This window comes from Hyperolius riggenbachi, chromosome 5, assembly GCF_040937935.1.
Source record: "Hyperolius riggenbachi isolate aHypRig1 chromosome 5, aHypRig1.pri, whole genome shotgun sequence".
Taxonomy (NCBI): Eukaryota; Metazoa; Chordata; class Amphibia; order Anura; family Hyperoliidae; genus Hyperolius; species Hyperolius riggenbachi.
In genome coordinates, this window is record NC_090650.1 from 267,830,887 (window position 1) to 267,851,927 (window position 21,041).

At 44.1% G+C, this 21,041-nt stretch overlaps 1 protein-coding gene across 3 annotated transcripts in view; it reads left to right on the forward strand.

The window, feature by feature from the left end:
* The window catches only part of HIVEP1 (HIVEP zinc finger 1), a 285,145-nt gene that overhangs the window by 28,393 nt on the left and 235,711 nt on the right, over positions 1–21,041 (forward strand). For 2 of the 3 annotated variants that reach the window (XM_068236903.1, XM_068236902.1), the window contains exon 2: positions 18,360–18,505. In XM_068236903.1, coding sequence (XP_068093004.1) covers positions 18,466–18,505 — 40 coding nt within the window. In that variant the 5' untranslated portion in view covers positions 18,360–18,465. Of the gene's footprint in view, positions 1–17,960; positions 18,081–18,359; positions 18,506–21,041 lie in introns of those variants that run through there. The other variant, XM_068236904.1, reaches the window with a different exon arrangement.

Sequence of the window (21,041 nt, forward strand, 5' to 3'; positions counted from 1 at the left end):
TAGGAGAAAAGTAATGTATGGCTCATTTTACTCAGGAAGAAATGTTCTTCTTATTTGTATGTTTTAAATTTTAGGATTTTCTCGACAGTTCCTCTTTAAGAGGATTTGTACCAGTCCAAAAACTGTCAGTAAAAATAGCCACACAATTGTTGTTTTTTCCCAATTAATTTCTAGACAGATTCAATCACACTGGTTGAATCCTCAGAAATCTTTGTCTCAACATGTCCTTTCTATCATAATTTCGATTGATCAAAATGACCGATAAGAGAGGACATTTTGATAAGTCAATGTGGGAGTGGTGGTAGATCGGCGTTGAGCATCGCAACGCTGCAACTAGAATCAGTTTTCAACAGAATTCATGCTGTACTTTATGGGACATTGATGTGCAGTGTGTGGGAGGATTCATATCCTTTTGCCACATTAGGTGGCTATCCACAAGTGTATGGCCACCTTAAGAGAGAGTCACCAGAATAATACTACCTACTGTGACAGCTACTTATGAAAATGTCATTGCAGTGCATTTTATTCTAGGACAAATGTTCATCTGATATGTATATGAAAACATACAGTATATTTTGAATGCCATGTTTTTTTCATAATTTTTCTAATCCTTAGAACCTAAGTGTTCAATGTGTGGTACGCGTACACCTAGGGATATTTCTGATTGTCCCAGGGGGCACTTTGGCTTGAAATACTTATCTAAATTTAGAAAATTACAAAACCTGATAAACAACAGCAGCAAATATTTTACCTTTTAGTTATTAGAAGCAGTAGTAAATGCTTGGATATTGATTAGAACCAATTTTCATGTACTACGATTAAATAGATCGTTGTCATGAGGTACCTGAGATAATCTTTACCATGCCAAAAGCGTGAGCACAGGGTTTCAAACTGCATATTGGCATTAGAGGTGTGGCGGCTGCGCCAAATCGCACCTCCAAAAGCAGAGCTTCGGGGAATACTGCGTTACTATGCGGTATCCCCCTTCTGGCATCTGACTAAACAGGAAGTGACACGTGCTTGTGGTCACGTCCTGTTTCAGGTAGATGGAAGTGCGCGGAAGCGTATTGTAACAGATACGTTTCCGTAAATGTGCACTGCACCGTCGGCAACTTTTTTTTTTTTTAAAAACACTCCGCCGCCATAGACTCACCTGACTTCCGGTCTGACGCAGATCACTGTAGGAGCCATATGGTAACGTAGGTATGCGCTCGTGTTAGATTTACCAGTGTATCACGTATGAACGTCCCCATAGATTTTTATTAGGCTGCAGTGAGGTGCAGTAAATTTACCCCACCGCTCCGCCCTGCCCCAGTGTATAAGAGCCCTGAGAAACACTGCCTGAGAACATAATACAGCCGAAATAAAATGAAAACACTTTGTGAAGTACTATAATCTGCATAAAAATTATATGATTGTTAGGTTGCATAATAATTGTTGGGCTGGACTTCAATGGTGAAACAAAATATGCAATGAGATTTAAGGCCCATACACACGTCGAATTTCCGCGAACAACGGGTCCTTTGAACGTTCCGTCATTCACCCGCTAAATCGGGCGTGTGTACAGACAGTCGTTCGCTTGATAAGTGTGAGTTTGAGCGATCCGCCGGGCGGATCGCTCAAACTCACTCTTATCAAGCGAACGACAGTCTGTACACATGCCCGATTTAGCGGGCGAACGACGGGACGTTCAAACGACCCGTCGTTCGCGGAAATCCGACATGTGTATGGGCTTTTACACTCACCTAAACTATTATAAGGAACACCTGTTCAATTTCTCATTAATGCAATTATCTAATCAACCAATCACTTGGCAGTTGCTTCAATGCATTTAGGGATGTGGTCCTGGTCAAGACAATCTCCTGAACTCCAAACTGAATGTCAGAATGGGAAAGAAAAGTGATTTAAAGGGGAACTGAAGTAAGAGGTATATGGAGGCTGCCATATTTATTTCCTTTTAATCAATACCAGTTGCCTGGCAGCCCTGCTGGTCTATTTCTCTGCAGTAGTATCTGAATAACACCAGAAACAAGCATGCAGCTAGTCTTGTCTGATCTGACTTTAAAGTCTGAAACACCTGATCTGCTGCATGCTTGTTCAAGGGCTATGGCTAATAGTATTAGAGGCAGAGGATCAGCAGGGCTGCCAGGCAACTGCCAGGCAACTGGTATTGCTTAAAAGGAAATAAACATGGCATACCTCTTACTTCAGTTCCCCTTTAAGCAATTTTGAGCATGGCATGGTTGTTGGTGTCAGATGGCAGTCTTGAGTATTTCATAATCTGCTTAGTCACTGGGATTTTCATGCACAACCATTTCTATGGTTTACAAAGAATGGTGTGAAAAGGGAAAAACATCCAGTATGCGGCAGTCCTGTGGGCGAAATTGCCTTGTTGATGCTAGAGGTCAGAGGAGAATAGACCGACTGATTCAAGCTGATAAAAGAGCAACGTTGACTGAAATAACCACCCGTTACAACTGAGGTATGCAGCAAAGCATTTGTGAAGCCACAACACGCACAACCTTGAGGCAGATGGGCTACAACGGCAGAAGACCCCACCGGGTACCACTCATCTCTACTGCAATAGGAAAAAGAGGCTACAATTTGCACAAGCTAACCAAAATTGGACAGTTGAAGACTGGAAAAATGTCGCGTGGTTTGATGAGTCTCGATAGTCAGAATTTGGCGTAACCAGAATGAGAACATGGATCCATTGTGCCTTCTTACCACTGTGCAGGCTGCTGGTGGTGGTGTAATGGTGTGGGGGATGTTTTCTTGCCACACTTTAGGCCCCTTAGTGCCAATTGGACATTGTTTAAATGTCACAGGCTACCTGAGCATTGTTTGTGACCATGTCCATCCCTTCATGACCACCATGTACCCATCCTCTGATGGCTACTTCCAGCAGGATAATGCACCATGTCACAAAGCTCGAATCTTTTCGAATTGTTTTTTTGAACATGACAATGAGTTCACTGTACTAAAATGGCCCCCACAGTCACCAGATCTCAACCCAATAGAGTATCTTTGGGATGTGATGGAATAGTAGCTTTGTGCCCTGGATGTGCATCCCAAAAATCTCCATCAACTGCAAGATGTTATCCTATCAATATGGGCCAACATTTCTAAAGAATTATTTCAGCACCTTGTTGAATCAATGCCACGTACAATGAAGGCAGTTCTGAAAGCAAAAGGGGGTAAAGCACCGTATTAGTATGGTGTTCCTAATAATCCTTTACGTGAGTGTATTATAGCAGATAAGTATTTAATCATGAGTATTATCTGTGAAATATGACATTTTAACATCTTGTATTTTTTTATTACAATTAAAATGTATTGGCAGTTAGAATTGGAAGTTTTTGGGAGAATTGTAGCCCTGCTCAGAAATCCCCATAGTTGGATCTCTCAGGGCAATCTAGGGGCCGACAACTGTCTAGACCCCCTGATGGGTGAACGTAGTTTCCGCAATGTCGAGACGTGGGTACAGGCTCACGACCACATGAACGTCGCTTAGTGTGGCGTGGCAATAACGACCTTCACGGCTCATCCTATCTTTAAGATCCCCTACGACTCCCCACTCCCCCTTAAAGTACCGCGATTGCTTGAATTCTCATTTGTGTCTGATGTGTAACATTGCATGGTGTCGTGCATACCCGTCGGCAGGAAGAGACGCCACTGAACGACCGTCGTCAAGGGGATGTCACTGGTCCCGTCGGTGAGTACGGAACTTTATGGTGCCCATACACGGTACAATAGAAATGTTGATTTTTTTTAACGTTTATTTGACCAAACTGAATTGAATGACAGTGGAAAAGAATCTTTTTTTTCAATCAAGAAAAACAAACAATCATCACGTTTTTCAATTAAAATCCGATCTGACATGTTGGAAAAATCTTTATATTTGATCTAATGGAATAATCAAACAAAATTAATAAAAAAATTTTTACCATGTATGGGCACCATTAGAAAGATCAATTTTTCAAAACTCTCTGACAAACCTATGCGGCAGCACGGTGGCGTAGTGGTTAGCTCTCTCACCTTGCAGCGCTGGGTCCCTGGTTCGAATCCCAGCCAGGGCACTATCTGCAAAGAGTTTGTATGTTCTCTCCGTGTCTGCGTGGGTTTCCTCCGGGCACTCCGGTTTCCTCCCACATTCCAAAAACATACGGATAAGTTAATTGGCTCCCCCTAAAAAAAAAAAAAATTGGCCCTAGACTACAGTACTTACACTACATAATATAGACATATGGCAATGGTAGGGATTAGATTGTGAGCTCCTTTGAGGGACAGTTAGTGACAAGATATATATATATATACACTGTACAGCGCTGCGTAATATGTCGGCGCTATATAAATACTAAATAATAATAATAATAGATAAATTCCTCAGTTTGCAAATATTTGCATACGATGGGTGTACTCCGTTTAATAGAATAGACTGTGTAGGTATGCTCTCATACTATACGGAAGGTGGTAAAATTGGTCTTTGATCTCTCATTCTTTGTCTCCGACTTTTTTCATCTTTGTTTTTTTAAATGAATAACTAGTAAAATGTGTAGCCTCTTCCCCAAAGTTTTTATCAACCCCTTCTTATTCATGTAAGCGGGCATAGCCAAGAAGGCTGAGCCAACCCACCTGAGGCTCCACCATTCTAACCTATACCAGCCCTCATGGTATAGGATATGGGAGGCCCTGCAAGAGAGGGGCAATGAGGCTGTTTTACTTTCTTCTGACTCGCTCCTCCCCTTCATTTATGTGTGCCAACTCCCCCCCCCCCCCTCTTTCCTATGTGTTTCTTCCTGTCAGCTTCGTTGGGCAACCCTGGCCCTATTGGTTTAAAATGCTGCAGTGCACCCTCTACACAGTTGCTGCCCCTTTCCTCAGTGCCGACACTTAGAACCACTGAAGCTCCCTGCAGTAAACTTTGGGAGTTTGTTGTGGTGACCAGCACTGTAGTGGTGACGAATGGTTGGTGTGAAAGAGGTGGGGTAGAAGTTGGGAGAGTCTCGGGGTCCCCGGCATTGTAGCAGCAAGTGCGATGGTTATTGGGAGTTCCCAGCATTGCAGCAGCGAGCAGAGGTGAAGCGGATTACAGGGGAGTGAGGTAGCGGTGCTGTGGTGCTGAAAGACGGCTCTAGCGCACAAAACCTTGGTTGTGATTGCCCAACAGGCATTAGCAACGCTCAAGCTACTTATTGTCATTTGCCTGAGAGAGATTCCTCTTATTCAGTCACTTTCCAGGTGAGGGTGACTGCTGAGCTATGGCCAGGTAAAAAGAAACTTGCACATAGCAAGCTGCCCAACTCTCCACCTCATGCCTGCTGTGAAAGCAGGAGGTTGGACTCCGGCAGAGTAACACCGGCCCACTCACAGTAAATAACAGTCAGCCAGAAACTCTGATGTAACGTCACTGGATCTTCAGGTAAGTGCGTAAAATGTGAAGGGGTTGTGGGTTGGGTATAGTGTTGTGTACCTTTTTTAGGGTTATGCTGGGTACACGCGGTTATATTCTCCGCACGATTCCGCACTCAATTCTGCGGTTGATTCTCTTATCTGCATTCAATTTTCTTATCTTTTTCCATTCATCGCTATGAGAAATCGAGTGTGGAAATGATCGGGAGCAATATCGGATATGACAGATTTTATCTATCAGATCCATCTATCGCACGGAAAATCGCACTGTGTAACGCATTAGGGTGGTGAGAGGTAGAGAGTTGTTAGAGAGTTAAGATTGGCTTTAAAAATGTAGTGCTGAAGTAAATTAGATGTAAATGTAATGTATATTATGTAAAAGGAGACAGTTCATATTATGAAACATAGCATGGATTGTATTCTGTTGAAAATCTGCTTGCAAAATTGTTGACATTTGATAATGTTCAAAAACGGACATAGGTATTGTAAATAGAAATCTTCTACTGGCCTTGACAGGTTCCCTAACTGTATGTTATTGCTTTTGTTTGATGTGTGGGTAATTTAGTTGTGGAGGGTTTCATACTTTTCCTTTTGTATAGTCATCAGTCATACAGCTAGCCTTCTACTTGTACCTCCTGTAGCCTAGTGTCAGCACTATTCTTTCTGGCTATGTGTGTATTTGCCAGCATATTTTCAAAACTCGTATATCAGTGTCACCAGAGTTAAAGCAGAGCAGAATGATAAATTCACAAGCCCCAGCAATGTAATGACGTATCTAGGAACATTTCCGGGTCACGATGCCTGTTTACTTTAGGAAAATAAACAGTTCTGGATCTCAGATTTCTGCTAATGTAGTTATTAGTGATAGAATGTTGATGTCATTAGAAAATGAATAGCTTTAGTGTGGCCATTGAGGTTTTATGAAAGGTAATGAAGTTATTTGGTATACCTACAGTAGATTTGATATCTGTGGCCTTTGTTTGCTCTGTGCTCTTGGTCTGTAACCACACCATTGCAATGTAGAACTGTTGCTGCATTATCAAACAACCTTTTATGCAGGGTTGTGGAGTCAGAGCAATTTTAGGGTACCTGGAGTCTGAGTCGGTGGTATCATAAACTGATGAGTCGGAGTTGGATGATTTTTGTACAGACTCCACAGTCCTGCTTTTATGGCATTGCCTCTTTTTAATCCAATGCCTTTCCTTCTCTTATGAAAATATGTGCAACCTCTGACCAAAAACACCCAACTGCCAAAAACACCCAACACTATACTCTTTGATTACTTTGGTTTATTCTTCCTGGCAGCTTGGCCATGTATGGAACTGGGCTCTTAGTCATGTTAAAGGGATCCTAAACAGAGCTTTAAAATGAAAATCTGCACTTACCTGAGGCTTCCTCCAGGCCTCCTGTAGTCCACGAGGTCCCTCTGCGTCCTCTTGTTCCCTTCCCTGCTACTGCTGGTGGCCCCGTTAGGCTGTCGACTTTGGACAAACTGCGCATGCACGGACATCTGCGCACCATTTTCAGGCGCATGTGTCGCCATAACCCTCCTGCAAGCATGCCTGGTTCTTGAAAGACTGAACTGCTTTAAATGAGGTTGGCGATTCATTAGAAATACAGTACAACGTACGATCACCTACGTTTTATGGTGGAAACACAACCTTATGCTTTTATGTCTGGTTAACCTATTTGGCCATTTTTAGGTGTGTGTTCCCTTACCCTTGGATTTTTGTGTTCCCATTTAAATTGCATGATGTACACCTTGAGCCCTGAAATTGTATGTCATGCAGCATGTTCATTGTTCTGTCTGGAATTGCTAGATCTTTTGACTGATCCTGTGTGTATTACAGCCTATATTGACTATTAAGGTGAACGTGAGCTGTGTTTTCTACACCAGGCTGGATGATGCAAAATAACGACCTTGTATCTAATATTTGCCCATCTGCAAAGAGCTGAAGGGTTGTCCTTTCCCTTGTGTTCATGCAAATGTTATGTTTTCTTCATAACCATAACGACAGGCATGTCAAGTTTAGGTTAGATCTTCAGGCTTCATCAGAATAATGGACCTGGGAGAATCTTCAGTGATGTGACAGTGAGTGCACAACAATCCAGACATACCAGAAGACAGTGTGTTAATGCCTGGTGCTACATTCTGTCCCTCCCATTCTCAGTACTCAGTGCAGAGAGGTGGGAATGAGGCAGTCTCCTCTCATTGTCCTTGAAAAACATCATTACAGCTGAGAAAAAGATATGCCAGTCTACGGAGCGTATTTTCTCACATAAAATGCAACTTCTCCCTTCCTTCTCTTACTGAAAAATAGATGCATTCCTTTCTGCAATTTCTCAGCCTGTGCATAAATTCTGTGAAGTTGGATCAGAAACACAGGTACAAAGACAAAGAAAATGGTTACAGCGGATTGGGGGGAAAAATGGCCTTGGATTTTGTTAAGCTAAGCATTACGTAATGGTTTATTAAAGTCTTCAGTCTTAATTTCGCATTTGAAATGTTAATGCATCTCTTGAATGCTGCAGTACCGTCTGGTTCCTGCAAATCTAGTAGTATAACATTCTAGCAGCACTGCTCATAAAGCTGTATGTCCTAAGGAAGTCATTATTTTAAGGTAAACATGTCCCATGTTTTACAGGATGAAAAAAGGCATCAAGGGGTGACAATGTGTCGTGTTGCCGAGTACCGTTGTAGCCTCCAACCTTAGGTGCCCTACGCACAGCTATCACATTTATGTGTAAAAGAGGTTGAATGTTTTTGCTTTGCTGCTTATTTCTCTGTTCACTGTATTTAGAAAGCAGAAGTCTATGAAATGTATGACTGAAACCTTCTGTTTGATAAGCATAATGAAAATATTGAAGAATATCACACTTTGCGGTAAGAGTCATTTTAAAGAAGTGCTCCATATCATTTTTTTTATCATTATTATTCAAGTGTTGTAGTACAGATATTGGTATAAATAGCATCTTCTCTGTGAGTATGTTGTACGGACCAAGCCCACTTGTTGATATTATTGAGCTCAAATGTTAGGCCATGTCGAGGTCCCTCTCTTCCTGAAGGAAAAGGATTACGATGAAATGGAGCCCTAGGCAAGATCGCAGTTTTTTGCCCAACACTGATAATCGCCTTACTTATTTAGTAAGATTTGGTGGGGTCTAGCATCCACCAGGGCCCTAGATTCTTTCCAGGCCCTAGGTAACTGCCTAGGATTGTGGATGATCTGCTTCCTGGCAACCGTTCTTCAGTTGGCATTTTAATATGCGGGGTTTGAACTGCTACTCTTACTTTCATTATAGTGTGGTGGTGGAAAAGGACAGCACCCAGCAGCAAGGTAAAATTATTCAGTTTATTATAACACACATAATGTCAATGGCCACATTCAAAGCAATGGGCAGTGTATTACTATGCATTCATTATATTCGTGAAAACACAATGTTCACAGTGTACACGGGACCTTATGTTTATGGATTATTTAAAGCCTCTGAAATGGCTGTTCTTGGACTCTTCCAATTATGCACTACTTATGGGGCAGTGAGGAAAAATTTGGATTATGCCAGACTTACTACAGGACCCAGAAGTGAGGCTCAAAAGAAACCAAGGATTTAAAGAAGTTTACTGACCAATACCGCCGAAGAGATGAGCTGATTGGCGTGCCATCATTCCCTTCTTTCTGTTATTATTATTTATTGCATTTATAAAGTGCCAACATATTACGCTTATGTGTTGAAAGAGGGAGCAAGTCTGATGGGTGGTGGAAGGGCGTTCCAGAGGGTGGAAGCGGCTCTTGAGAAATCCTGCAGGCGGGCATGGGAGTGGGAGATGCGTGGGGTGGTGAGGCGAAGGTCATTGGAAGATCAGAGGGGGCGACCTGGTGTATACCTGTGAACAAGCTCCGAGATGTAGGTAGGGCAGGTTTTGTGCACAGATTTATACGCCAGACATAGAATCTTGAAAGTTATCCTGAAACGAATAGGGAGCCAGTGCAGGGATTCACAAATGGGAGATGTGGATGCGGAGCGGTGTGAAGAATGGATGAGTCTTGCAGCCGCGTTCATCACTGATTGAAGGGGGGCAGTGCATTTCAAGGGGAGGCCAGAAAGAAGGGAGCTACAGTAATCAAGGCGGGAGATGATTAGGGCATGGATGAGCAGTTTGGTCGTGTCCGGGGTTAAGAAGGGGCGGATCTTGGAGATATTACAGAGGTGGAAATTGCAGGCTATGGTGATGTTTTGGATGTGTGGGATGAAGGAGAGGTCAGAGTCCAAGGTGATACCCAGACAGCGGGCCTGGGAGGTAGGGCGAATGGTTGTGTTGTCGATTGTGAGGTGGAAATCTGGGAGGGGTGCAGCAGCATGGGGTGGAAAGATCAGGAGCTCAGTTTTGTCTAGGTTAAGCTCCAGGAACCTAGCAGACATCCAGGAGGAAATTGTTGAGAGACACGAGGAGACCTTGTTAATGGTGGTGGATGAGAGATTGGGGGTATTGAGGTAAATCTGAGTGTCATCGGCATAAAGGTGGTATTTGATGCCCAGGGAGGAGATAAGCTTGCCAATTGAGGAAGTGTATATGGAGAAAAGAAGGGGGCCCAGAACAGAACTCCGGGGGAACCCCAACTGAGAGGGGGGCAGGGGTTGAGGAGGAGCCATTGAAGGAAGTTGCGAAGGAGCGATTGGATAGGTAGGAGGAGATCCATGCCAAGGCAAGACCATGGATGCCCATGGACTGTAGTGATTGGAGGAGGAGGGGGTGGTCAACAGTGTCAAATGCTGCAGAGAGGTCAAAGAGGAGTGGGGTTGAGGAGGGAATTAAAGGTAGCAAAAAGCCATCGAGGGTTGGAAGCTTGGGTTCCAATCAGTGCTGCAAAGTACCTTTGTTTAGCCTCAGAGAGGGCAGTGTGGAAGAGTAACAGTTTGGCCTTGTAATCTAGGAAGTCAGAATTGAGACATGATTTCCTCCATTTCTGTTCAGCTGCTCGAGTTTCTTTCCTGAGGTTACGTGTGTGGGTGTTGTGCCAAGGTTGGGGGTTGGGTGGCTTGTTAGGGCGGAAGATTAAGGGGGCAGCTTGATCTAAAGCAGATGAGGGCAAGGTTATATTGTGCAGCCGCTTCATTGGGCATTTGAGGTGGGGTAGGTGGGAGGAGAGGGAGAGAAGGGGACTTGCTAGGACATTTGGGTAGAGATTACGTAGGTCTCTCTGCCATCGACCAGGCTGAGGGGTTAGGAAGAGGTGGTTGATGGGGAAATGGTGAAGGTGAGGAGGTGATGGTCGGAGATAGGGAAAGGTGCGATGTCCAGGTTGCTGAGGGAGGTGGACTTTGAGAATATGAGGTCAAGAGTATGACCAGCGCGGTGGATGGGGGAATTTGTGTGCAGAGAGCCCAAGGGATTTGGTGAGGGAGAGTAGCTGTTTGGCAGCAGTGGAGTTAGGCTCATCGAAAGGTACATTGAAATCCCCGAGTATGACGGTGGGGAGGTCAGATGACAGGATGTGGAGGAGCCGGAGGCCAGGTTGTCAAGGAAGAGTGAAGTTGGAGCAGATGGGGCGTGATATAGGACCGCAATGATGGCTGGGAGAGGTTGGTACAGGCGGATTGCATGGGCCTCAAAGGATGAGAAGTGCAAGGAAGTGGGTGGTGATAGGACCCAGAAGGTGCAGGATGCGGAAAGATGCAGACCCACCCCTCCTCCAGTCCTGGTGTCAGGTCTGGGGGTGTGACTGAGATGCAGTCCCCCCTAGGAGAGAGCAGCGGCTGCGGTACAGTCAGGGGTTGAGCCATGTCTCTGTGAGGGCGAGGAAGGTGTAGGATTTGGAGAGGAAGAGCTCATGGATGGATGTGAGCTTGTTGCCGACAGATCTGGCATTCCAGAGACCACAAAACAGAGGGAGAGAGTGCCTAGGGGTTGTATGGATGGGATTTAAATTATTATGGTGTGGTCTGCAGATGCAAGAGGAGTGTGGTGGGGCTGGGAGTGGGGTGGCTGGGAGTTTAGGGACAAGTGGGGGTCTGGGGATGGATGGGTAGAGGATGGTGGGAGAAAGTACTGGGACAAGCTGGAGAAGCAGGTGGAGGAATAGCATGTGGTAGTGGTGGAGGGGTGGTAAAGGGTTGGGAGGAATATGGTGGGTGAAGTGTGGGTGAGCCAGGGAAAGGGCAGGGGGGAAGGGGTACATTACGTTGTGTGGTGATGAGGCTGGCAGTGGTTTGGACTGGGGTAGATGTGTAGAGAACGGTGAAAGAAGCATGGAGTAGGAGAGAGGAAGAAATATGTGTACACGGTTTGGAAAGTGATCAGGAATGCAGGTGAGACTAAAGGGTTGAGGAAGTTACCTTGGTGTAATGCTGAATTCTGCTGAATTGCTGTTGACTCTTGGTAAATTCTGGTTAATTTCCACCCTTTGAAGACGACCATTAGATGACGAACCAAAGTCGGGCCGAACCGACTAGCAGACCTCCTGATATACACACAGCATCAGAGCAAATGAGTAATCAGGATGGCCTGGCAGACAATTTACAATTAAGCAGGGGGGGTGGGTCACTAAAGTCTCCTGCAAGTCAAACAAACTTGTAGGTGTTACAACTTTGTTTGAAATTAGACAGGCCACCAGGCCCTCCAGTGTGAAACAAAAGCCAGAATTTTAATAGCAATTAGTAAATTACAATGTAAATATGTTACTTAGGTGCTACTAATATGTGAGAAGCAGAGCAGGACAGTAGAAATGATCCACATGCAATAGATTAGAGATCAAACATACACAGGCAGATGGATGCAGTAAGGGATCGGTTTTAAGTTCCATGCAGGTCAGATTAGAGATCAAACATACCTGTGAGGAGAAGAGGATGAAGATGATCAGGGAATTTGCAGATTAATTGAGGGTGCATGTGCAAGTGTAGTTGAATCATAAATTGAATTCTGGTAAATTCTGGTTAATTTCCACCCTTTGAAGAAGACCCTTAGATGACGAACCAAAGTCGGGCCGAAGCGAGCATCATTTAGCACAGATGGCCATGCGTACGATCGCACACCATTTGCGCTGCTGATCCTATTCACTACAGTGAATGGGTAAGCATTGCATTTCTCTAAAAATGCATGCAGCAGTGGAGTAGTGTATCACACTGCTGCGCAGAGCATATGATGGGAATGGCAGAAGTGCGGTCTATGCAGTTCTGCCGTTCTTGCGTGTCACACAACATACGTGATGCTGAAATGCACATGGCAGCACGTATGATGTGAACGAGGCCTAAAAGATAAGCAAACATTTCCGTTTTACAGCTTATAGAGCTCCTTCAGAGATGCTGCGGTGTAGTTACTTCCTGGTTTGCTGGGAGCACAGAAATGGTTAACCTCCCTGTGTTTACCTTTTAGCTCTCAGCTTGGTAAAGTCGGGGGGGGGGGGGGGCAGCTGGGAGCTCAGATTACACTAGCTCATTACTTGCTGAGAAGGGAGAATTCGACAGGCTGGTCTCTATAAACGCAGGGTAGACACAGGGTGGATTTCTGTGTGTTCTCCTTCTCTCTTGTGCAAGAGATCAGGTCTGCTTTAAAACAGGCCTATGGTAAGACAGTTAGACATCTGCCAATGCTATAGTCATACTAAAAACGCTAATTACCCGGCTATCATGCTAAGCTTTCAATTTTAGGTTTTAAATAATGCCTCGTACACATGCACAGGGACTGTCATCTGCTGGGATGAGCATTTTTGCTTTGTGCTAGATATCCTCTTAGGATACTACTGTACAGTGAAAACTGAAAATGAGCTACTGTTGCTGAACCTAACAGGACCTACTCAAGGATTGTTTTTCATGTAGGCATAGCCGTAGTGTACCATGTTTAGCCACTTCATGGAGAATAGCATTTCTGAGACACATATAAAACAGCTGTAACTAACCACTTTCTAAACCTATTACTTACTTGGCTTTTTAACAGATCCTCTGCTGTTAACTACTTCAGACTTATTATTTTAAAATGGAGTCACATTTATACGACAGTTGCAGTTACATTTAAAGTGGTGGCTAATTGGATACGCTGCTCCAGAATAATAGGCAACTTGATCAGCAATCCCGTTGTTTCAGTTTACAAGTACTGTACACATTTTTGATGAAAAAAATTCTTCCATATGGTGGAGTCACATGACTCTGAAGCTGAACATCCTGAGAGGTGAGTATGCACAGTCAAAGTTGCAAGAGGAAAGGGAAGGAATATAAATATCCATATATAAACAATAAAGTCAGGGTTATCCAAAACGCAACCATTCGAAAGTCTCAACTAATCGGCTATTAGCAGGGGAGCCATGGGGGCGTGCCACAATCATAAGACAGAACAGCGTACAACAGAAACCACACATGATCCTTCTTACTTCCGGCAGCTATCTGCTGTTCTGCTTCCTCAAATGGCTCCCAATGTATTACCTGACCGGCATAGGGTCAGGCATTGGAAGCCATGCAGAGGATGCTGTAAAGCAGCAGACAGCTGCTGGAAGTGAAGAGGATGGGCGTGCAAAGCTCCTGTAAGTGGTTTTTGCTGCACGCAGCTCTGCATTTACTCTGTAGGGGGGAGGTTAGTGTTACTTTTAAACCCCAGTTGCATGAACTCTCAAGCAACCAAAAATTACACATATCCAGCAAAAATCTGTGATAACCGAGATTTTACTGTGCACATATAGTTTCATAATACATCTATTATTATTATTATTTATTATTACTTGTTAGTGGATTGTACCTTTAGCACTGTAAACCTGATTACAGGTCAGAATGATGGCTCACCACACTGACCTGCATGTTCTAATCAGCGGGTTGGGAAGAGGAAGTATGCCCAGGTTCTGTTTCTCTGCTACTCTAATACAAAGTGGAGGTCAGAGAGCAATGAAACACGGGTTTGGCTAGACAGAGTTAGAAATGTTTTGGCAAGTAAGATGCTCCATATATGCAGTACTGTATTTCAGTTGTCTGTCTAGCAAAATGCCTTCAGTTTAGCTTTAATATATAGCAAAAATGAGAGCCCAACCAATCTAGGTAAAAAAAAAAAAATTGCTAAGGTAGACTACTATACCAAATCGCAATGTGCAGGCATATGTAGATGTGCCCAGGGCTGTGGAGTCGGAGTCGAGGAGTCAAAGCAATTTTGGGTACCTGGAGTCAGTCGTGGTGTCAATAAACTGAGGATTTACCGACTCCACAGCCCTGGATGTGTCTGCAAAAATGTTCACTAAGTTGACATTTTTGGGAAACCTAAACCAAAGATACTGGGATAACATCTCCTACTATTTTAGGTCCACCTCTTCTCATGAATGGTTCTATAGTGCTAGGAAGAAGTAGGGCCATTCACAAACAGAGGAACTTAAAGTAATTGTATGAGATTTGCGATGGCCAAATTTAGATACCTAGAAATGGGGAAACGTCTGGATCCTCCAGAGGCCTTTCCTGTCCTCCTCCGCCAGGCCGTTCCAGCACTTAGACCCCCAAAGCGCTGTGCATGTGCAGTAACATGGACCCACTCAGGTTTTGATGGAAAAATCCACAGTTGGTCCATGCTACTGCACATGTGTGAGCCATTGGCAAGCGTTTTTGCGGATAGGATAGCGCTGGAATGAGTGGTGGAGCCCGACCTCTCCCAAGGCGAGTTCCCAGTTCTCACAGGTTTCCTTCAACTATTTAAGTGACTTAATCTCTGAGGGTCAGTCTGCCAGGTATGGATTGTAGGCATCTGCAGGTGCCATCATATCATATGATGTCAGAGTTGGCAAAATTAAACAAACACACGTTCACTTTAACGGTGCCCATTAATGATAGTTTTGATTGTACAATTTTAATGCTGCTACCGGTATGTAATGAGGGGCTACAAAAAGATTTCATTCAAAGTATATTAACTCATTAAGATTGTACAAACAGGTTTCATCAGTGATGGGCACCCTTATTAATCTTTAATCTGAATTTCAGGCTGAAGTATGTGAAAGAAAGCTAATTAATTGGCAAGATAGTCTAGGAAATATCTTGCTTATATGTATTGTGTAAAAAAAAAAAAAAAAAAAACGATAAATATTTATTTTCCAGATTATGTAGTGTTTTTCGTCTTGGTTCTGTATGCAGAGTCAGGCAGGGAACACACTTGACTGTTTTTGTACGCGTTTTCTGCACAGAAAAACTCATGTTAATCAATGGGCTAGTTTAACCACTTCCACACCATGAAATTTTGTGCTGATCTGTGCTGCGTGGGCTCTCCAGCCCACAGCACAGATCAGCTAGCAGCCAGGGCGATCAGACTTCCCCCCCCTTTTTTCCCCACTAGGGGGATGTCCTGCTGGGGGGGTCTGATCGCCGCCGGCTGCTTGCGCTTGCGGGGGGGGGCTCTTCAAAGCCCCCCTCCGCAGCGCTTCCTGGCCTCCTTCCCTCCCTCTCCCTCCCCCTGTGAGCGGCGCAGGACGGATTTCCGTCCTGCGCCTGATGGGATAGGCTTTAGCCTATCAGATGCCGGTGATCCCCGGCCAATCAGAGGCCGGGGATCGCCGATCTCCTCTACGGCGCTGCTGCGCAGCAGCGCCGTATACATGTAAACACCGGGGAAGATCTTCCCCGTGTGTTTACATTTACCCTGCGAGCCGCCGATCGGCTCGCAGGGTGTTCACGGAGACACCCTCCGTGAACTGACATGGAATGGTATACACTTCAGGATTCAGGGGCGTGTATATACGCTCCGAGAATCCGGAAGTGGTTAAACTTGGGGCTTCATTCACAAAGCCGTGATAACTCTTATCACGGTCGCGCTAGCGTTTTGCATTTGCTATAATGTGCGTAACGGTTTTCGCACACAATCTTGAATTTTCGTGCGTAAACGGTCGCATTTTATGTGAAAATTCACGTTTGCGCTGAAATTCACGATTGCGCAAGAAAACCGTTATGCGCATTATAGCGCGCGCGGAACGCTAACGCAACCGTGTTGCGTCTTGATTTGTGAATCAAGCCCCTAATGTGTTTTTCACATGCAAAAGAAAGACTGACATTCTGCATCATGATTCTGCACATTTTGTCAGTTTTCTGTATCAATTATATTAGCTGCTGTGAAAAAAACACGTGTTTTTCTACTTAGAAACCAGGGCTATGCAGTTGGAGTCGGAATCGAGGCAGACACGCACGACATCAGAAGTGCATAGACTGCACTGTCTGATGTTCACACTGTGCTGCACGCATTTTTTTGCCCAAACGCATGGCTGTCCCATTAACTACAGTGAATGGGAATCAGCCACGCAACGCATAGAAACGCAGATGGCGTGCGTTTGTACACGTTGCGGTTCCGATCGCACGGCCATCTGCGTTGGCAATGTGAACGGGGCCTCAGTGTGCAGAAAATGTATGCAGAAAAAACGGGCAGAAAACTGAAAGACAAGTGTGTTCCCTGCCTCAGTGTTGTGCTGGTCTGTATCGTGCAATGTAACCTTTACTTATTATTCTTTGTCATAAACAAAAAAGGAAGGTACTTAGGTGAAACTCTAATGAAATGCTTCAAATCTCCTCTGTGCTAGGCAGAGCTGAAGTACCAGTTATCCTCTCTGCATAAAGGTCTGTCTGATATGCAGAGAAAACTGAAAGCATTGTTGTGCTTGGCTCTGAGCATCTCCGTGTTACTTGCAAGAGTTAATATTTCCAGTATTTGTGTAACCAAGAGTCCCTTGCTTGCAACACGTATTGGAGAGTCTCTCCCCGCAGCTCTAATCCTCTTGGGTTCCTGTAAGGCACTCTATGTTGCATAGGGGTTTCCCCAAGCTCCTCCTCCCAGATTCATTCATATTTTTTCACTGCTGGCTCCTTCCCCCTTTTGCTGCACATTATTCAGCCATCCAGTATCACCTCTTGTCTTTTCCATACTGTCAAGTGCGGATGAGCCATCCCCCTCATCCCATTAATATCCCCAGCACTAGTAGAAGCCCACCCTCCTTCATGCTTCCAGACTGCGCTCATGGCACCCTGCTTTTTCTCAGCACTCACACGAGTCCCCGTATCCCCAAGTTTTAACTCCTGCAGTACCTTGTATGTATGTGATGCCTGCATGTTTACAGCTGTTGTGATAGATCATACAGATTAGACAGCTCTCTTCCTTTGCCTGTTTTGCTTTTCAGTTGTCTACATATTTGATATGTTGTATCGTCTATTTCATAACAAGAATCCTTTTTTCAGCACCTAAGTTTGTTTGCCAGAAGACAGTTGCATAGCATAATGTTGAATCTGCAAAACTCAGATTACACAGTGCTAATAATGACCTAATAGGCTTCCTTCCCTTTAGCACTAATAACTCTCTTCTGCTGCTGAACTAAGAAGGTTCCACTCTGTGGAGCTACACATGATGCCTTTTCAATAGCTGCATGTGAGCTTTCATTCACAGGCTAGCAAGTGTTATCTCTCTTTTTTCTGTCACCCCCTTGTCTCCCTACCCCCTTCCCTCCTCCTCTCGCGCTCTCTCTCCCTCCCTCTCTCTCTCTTTCCCTCCCCAGTATACTTGCTTGCAGTGTTGCAATAGGACGAAAAGGCATCCCGATTTGTAAAGCAGGCACATTGGTGGGCTGTGCACATCGCATGTGATTCATAAAACCATGAATGATCCAGAGGCGAGCAGCCAGCGAGATCTTCATGTGCAGAATGATGCTGTTTTGTTTTGCAATGCCTTGAAGGAGGTGTGTGCACTGTGTGTGTCTGCGTGTGTGTGTGTGTGTGTACGTGTATGTAAGGTAGATCTAGTCATCTATAGAACCCCCTTTCTATATCTTATATTTTTTTTCTAGAACTGCACCATGACTTTACATGTTGTTGTTACCCTTCGTTATTTTTACTAATCACAAGCAGTGCTGTATATTTTGTGGTGGTGGGAGGGAAGAGTAGTACCAGACCAGTGCATCTAGGCTCCCTTCTAGTCCTCTCTTCCCTTATGTTGTTTTTCTCCTTCCCTTGTTCAGCTGCTGGATTAACCGATGCACTTGGCGGGTATATGGAGGCTCCTCTCCACCAGCACTGCTCTCCATTTTTGAGAAGGAAAAACCAGGCTCCAGGAGGAGGAGGATCATGCCTCGGACAAAACAGATCCACCCCAGAAACCTAAGAGGTTAGCAAACGGTTTCTCTGTTCTGATTGTGTGCTGGTTATGGGTCGGGATGTTCTTCCAGCTGTTTACCTTGTAAAGGTAGCTGCTTTGGGGAAGGGATGCTGGGGGGAAATAAGATGGGGGGGCTATTCTATAGCATGTCATTGTGTACTGACTGACATCTTGTCCTAAGCAGAGTCATGGAAATATTGGTCTATTGATGATATCATTTTTAAGTAGTTGCAGTTTCTTAGAAGAAGGTTGGTGCTGAAGATGCTAAAGTATAAATTAACCTCTGGAGGTTTGGCGTGGAGTATCCTTTGTCTTCTGGAAGATGTTAACTTGCAGTCAATAGCAAGTTTAAAAAAAAAGCACCAGCTCCATCACCTATGCCTTATTTTACATATTTATTGCTAATGGCACCGAACAACTTGCCCCTTTCCAGTTGGCAGGGCCCATAGTGTAATAAGCACTAGTTCTAAGATGCAGGCCTCATTCACAAGCAAAGGGATTACCATTAAGGTTAGTATCAGGGCAAAGGTCAGTCAGCTGATGGTATACTTTTTTTTGTGACAGCTTCTTCCTAGTTACATAATGGATGGATTGTTTCAGCTCTTGTAGGGCAGTGTTTTGTTTAAGGTATGGGAGGGTTGACAGTCACAGGCTAGTCATTGTGTTTATTAAAATGAATGACAGCTGGCATTGATTTCAGTCTCAGTGTCTAGATTTGACCAATGCTATAAAGTGGATAGCAATGGCCTTTTTGTCTCCTATGGGCATTTCTTGCTTTCCCTTTCCCATACATATTTGTGCAAATACATAGACATTGGTTCTTTTTCTTTTTTTTTACTTTGTGTGGGTGCAAAACAGATTGGCTAAGTTTCCATTTGCCTTGTAATAAAAATGCTAAGGCGATTTCCCTGCAGATTTGTTGCATGCAACTGGCCCTGTGCATAGACACAATGAAGCAGTCATGCATAGGGTAGTATCATTGTGCATGCAGTAAGTATTTTCCTTGTAATGTGTTTGCATTATGTATTCCTTGTGCTGTGGGGTATACCTTGTATCCAACAAGTGGTGCTCTGCTTTTGTGCCAAACCATACCTGTGTGGACTGCAGAGGCCTATATCTTGTTCACACTCCAAAATAGGATCTGTAAAGTATATTTGTGTTGGTGATGGATGTGTACAAGTCCTATACACTTTCAGTTTGTGTATTTGCTATGACCTTGAGCAAGCACCTGCATGTCACACGTTCTAAAAGGTTTTTAGGTTTTTTTGTACTTTATAAAATGTCCTGTGCTGTCTTACAGTCTGTTCATATTTATTACATTTTAAGTAGCCACCATTTACATCAGAGGAGTATAATCCTCAAACTGAACCAAAATGAAAAATAAGCCTTGCAGTAATGACTACAAATAAAATGACTGTTACATAGCATTCTGGTTTGTTTTCATTCATAGGAGTATGCAAGTCACCCTTTGTCAGTCGTATGGAAAGCCAACAATTTCCTGTGATTTAAAACTGAACTCCGCTCAGGCAAACTACCGCAAACATTCACAATGTAAAGCCCTAATTGAGGCTCGTGGTGCATATCATGTAGTACATGCCATGGATATGCCACGCACAGTTTTGTGCATTGCACTTACACTATTTTTTACATTGTTATTTTTTTCATCACCTGACTGGCTGATTTTGCAAAGCTGTCTTCATGACACGGTTAAAATGCTGCTTGCCCAAGAGAACAGTAAGTCTGTGAGGCATGTAAACTCATCCATCCAGGTATCACACACATGAATGAGTTGGGAAGGGGACACCATGCAGTCACCAGGCTTTCCTGTGCTCCACAGAAGGAAGGGGCTGGGCATGGTCAGGTGATGAATCTGTGCTGGCAAAGCAACTCCCACTTTCCTGGCTACTACATGTTTTGTACATATAACTCTGATTCATTTGACTGACTTTTTCAAAGGGAATTTTTACTGAATTGCTGCTTCGATTATTGTATTATGTGAGTAATTTGCCATATACTGTACATATCCTGCCCACTCAGTTCTGTGATTCACACATCTCTGCCATGCAGAAAACACAGTCATATGATCGCCACTCATCTAGTCATTGAACAATGGTTGACCGTCACCACACTGCTCATGCTTTGTCTAATGGGCCAGCAGAAGAAATGACGAGCTGAATGTGCATGTGGTAGGACTCCTCGGCTCTGCGCTGTGATGCAGACTGTGATATTTCAAGGTTCACATACATTATACAAATTACTATATATTTGCATGGCCATCTGGGTGACGACCAGAGCATCTTCCAATTGAAACTTTGGACTTTCCTTGGAGTGTGCTTGGGTTTACCACAGTTTAATCCTTTATCATAGCACTTTATGCCACAAGGGTGCAGGGGTTGCCATGGCTGTCTTTATTAGCAAGCAGTACCACGTAACACTTCTCACTTTGAACACACTGCTTATGGCAAACTAGAAGGGGGGAACATTTCATCAAAGCATGTTACTGTAATTGTAGTGTACAGTATATTATTGACCTGGATGAAATGAT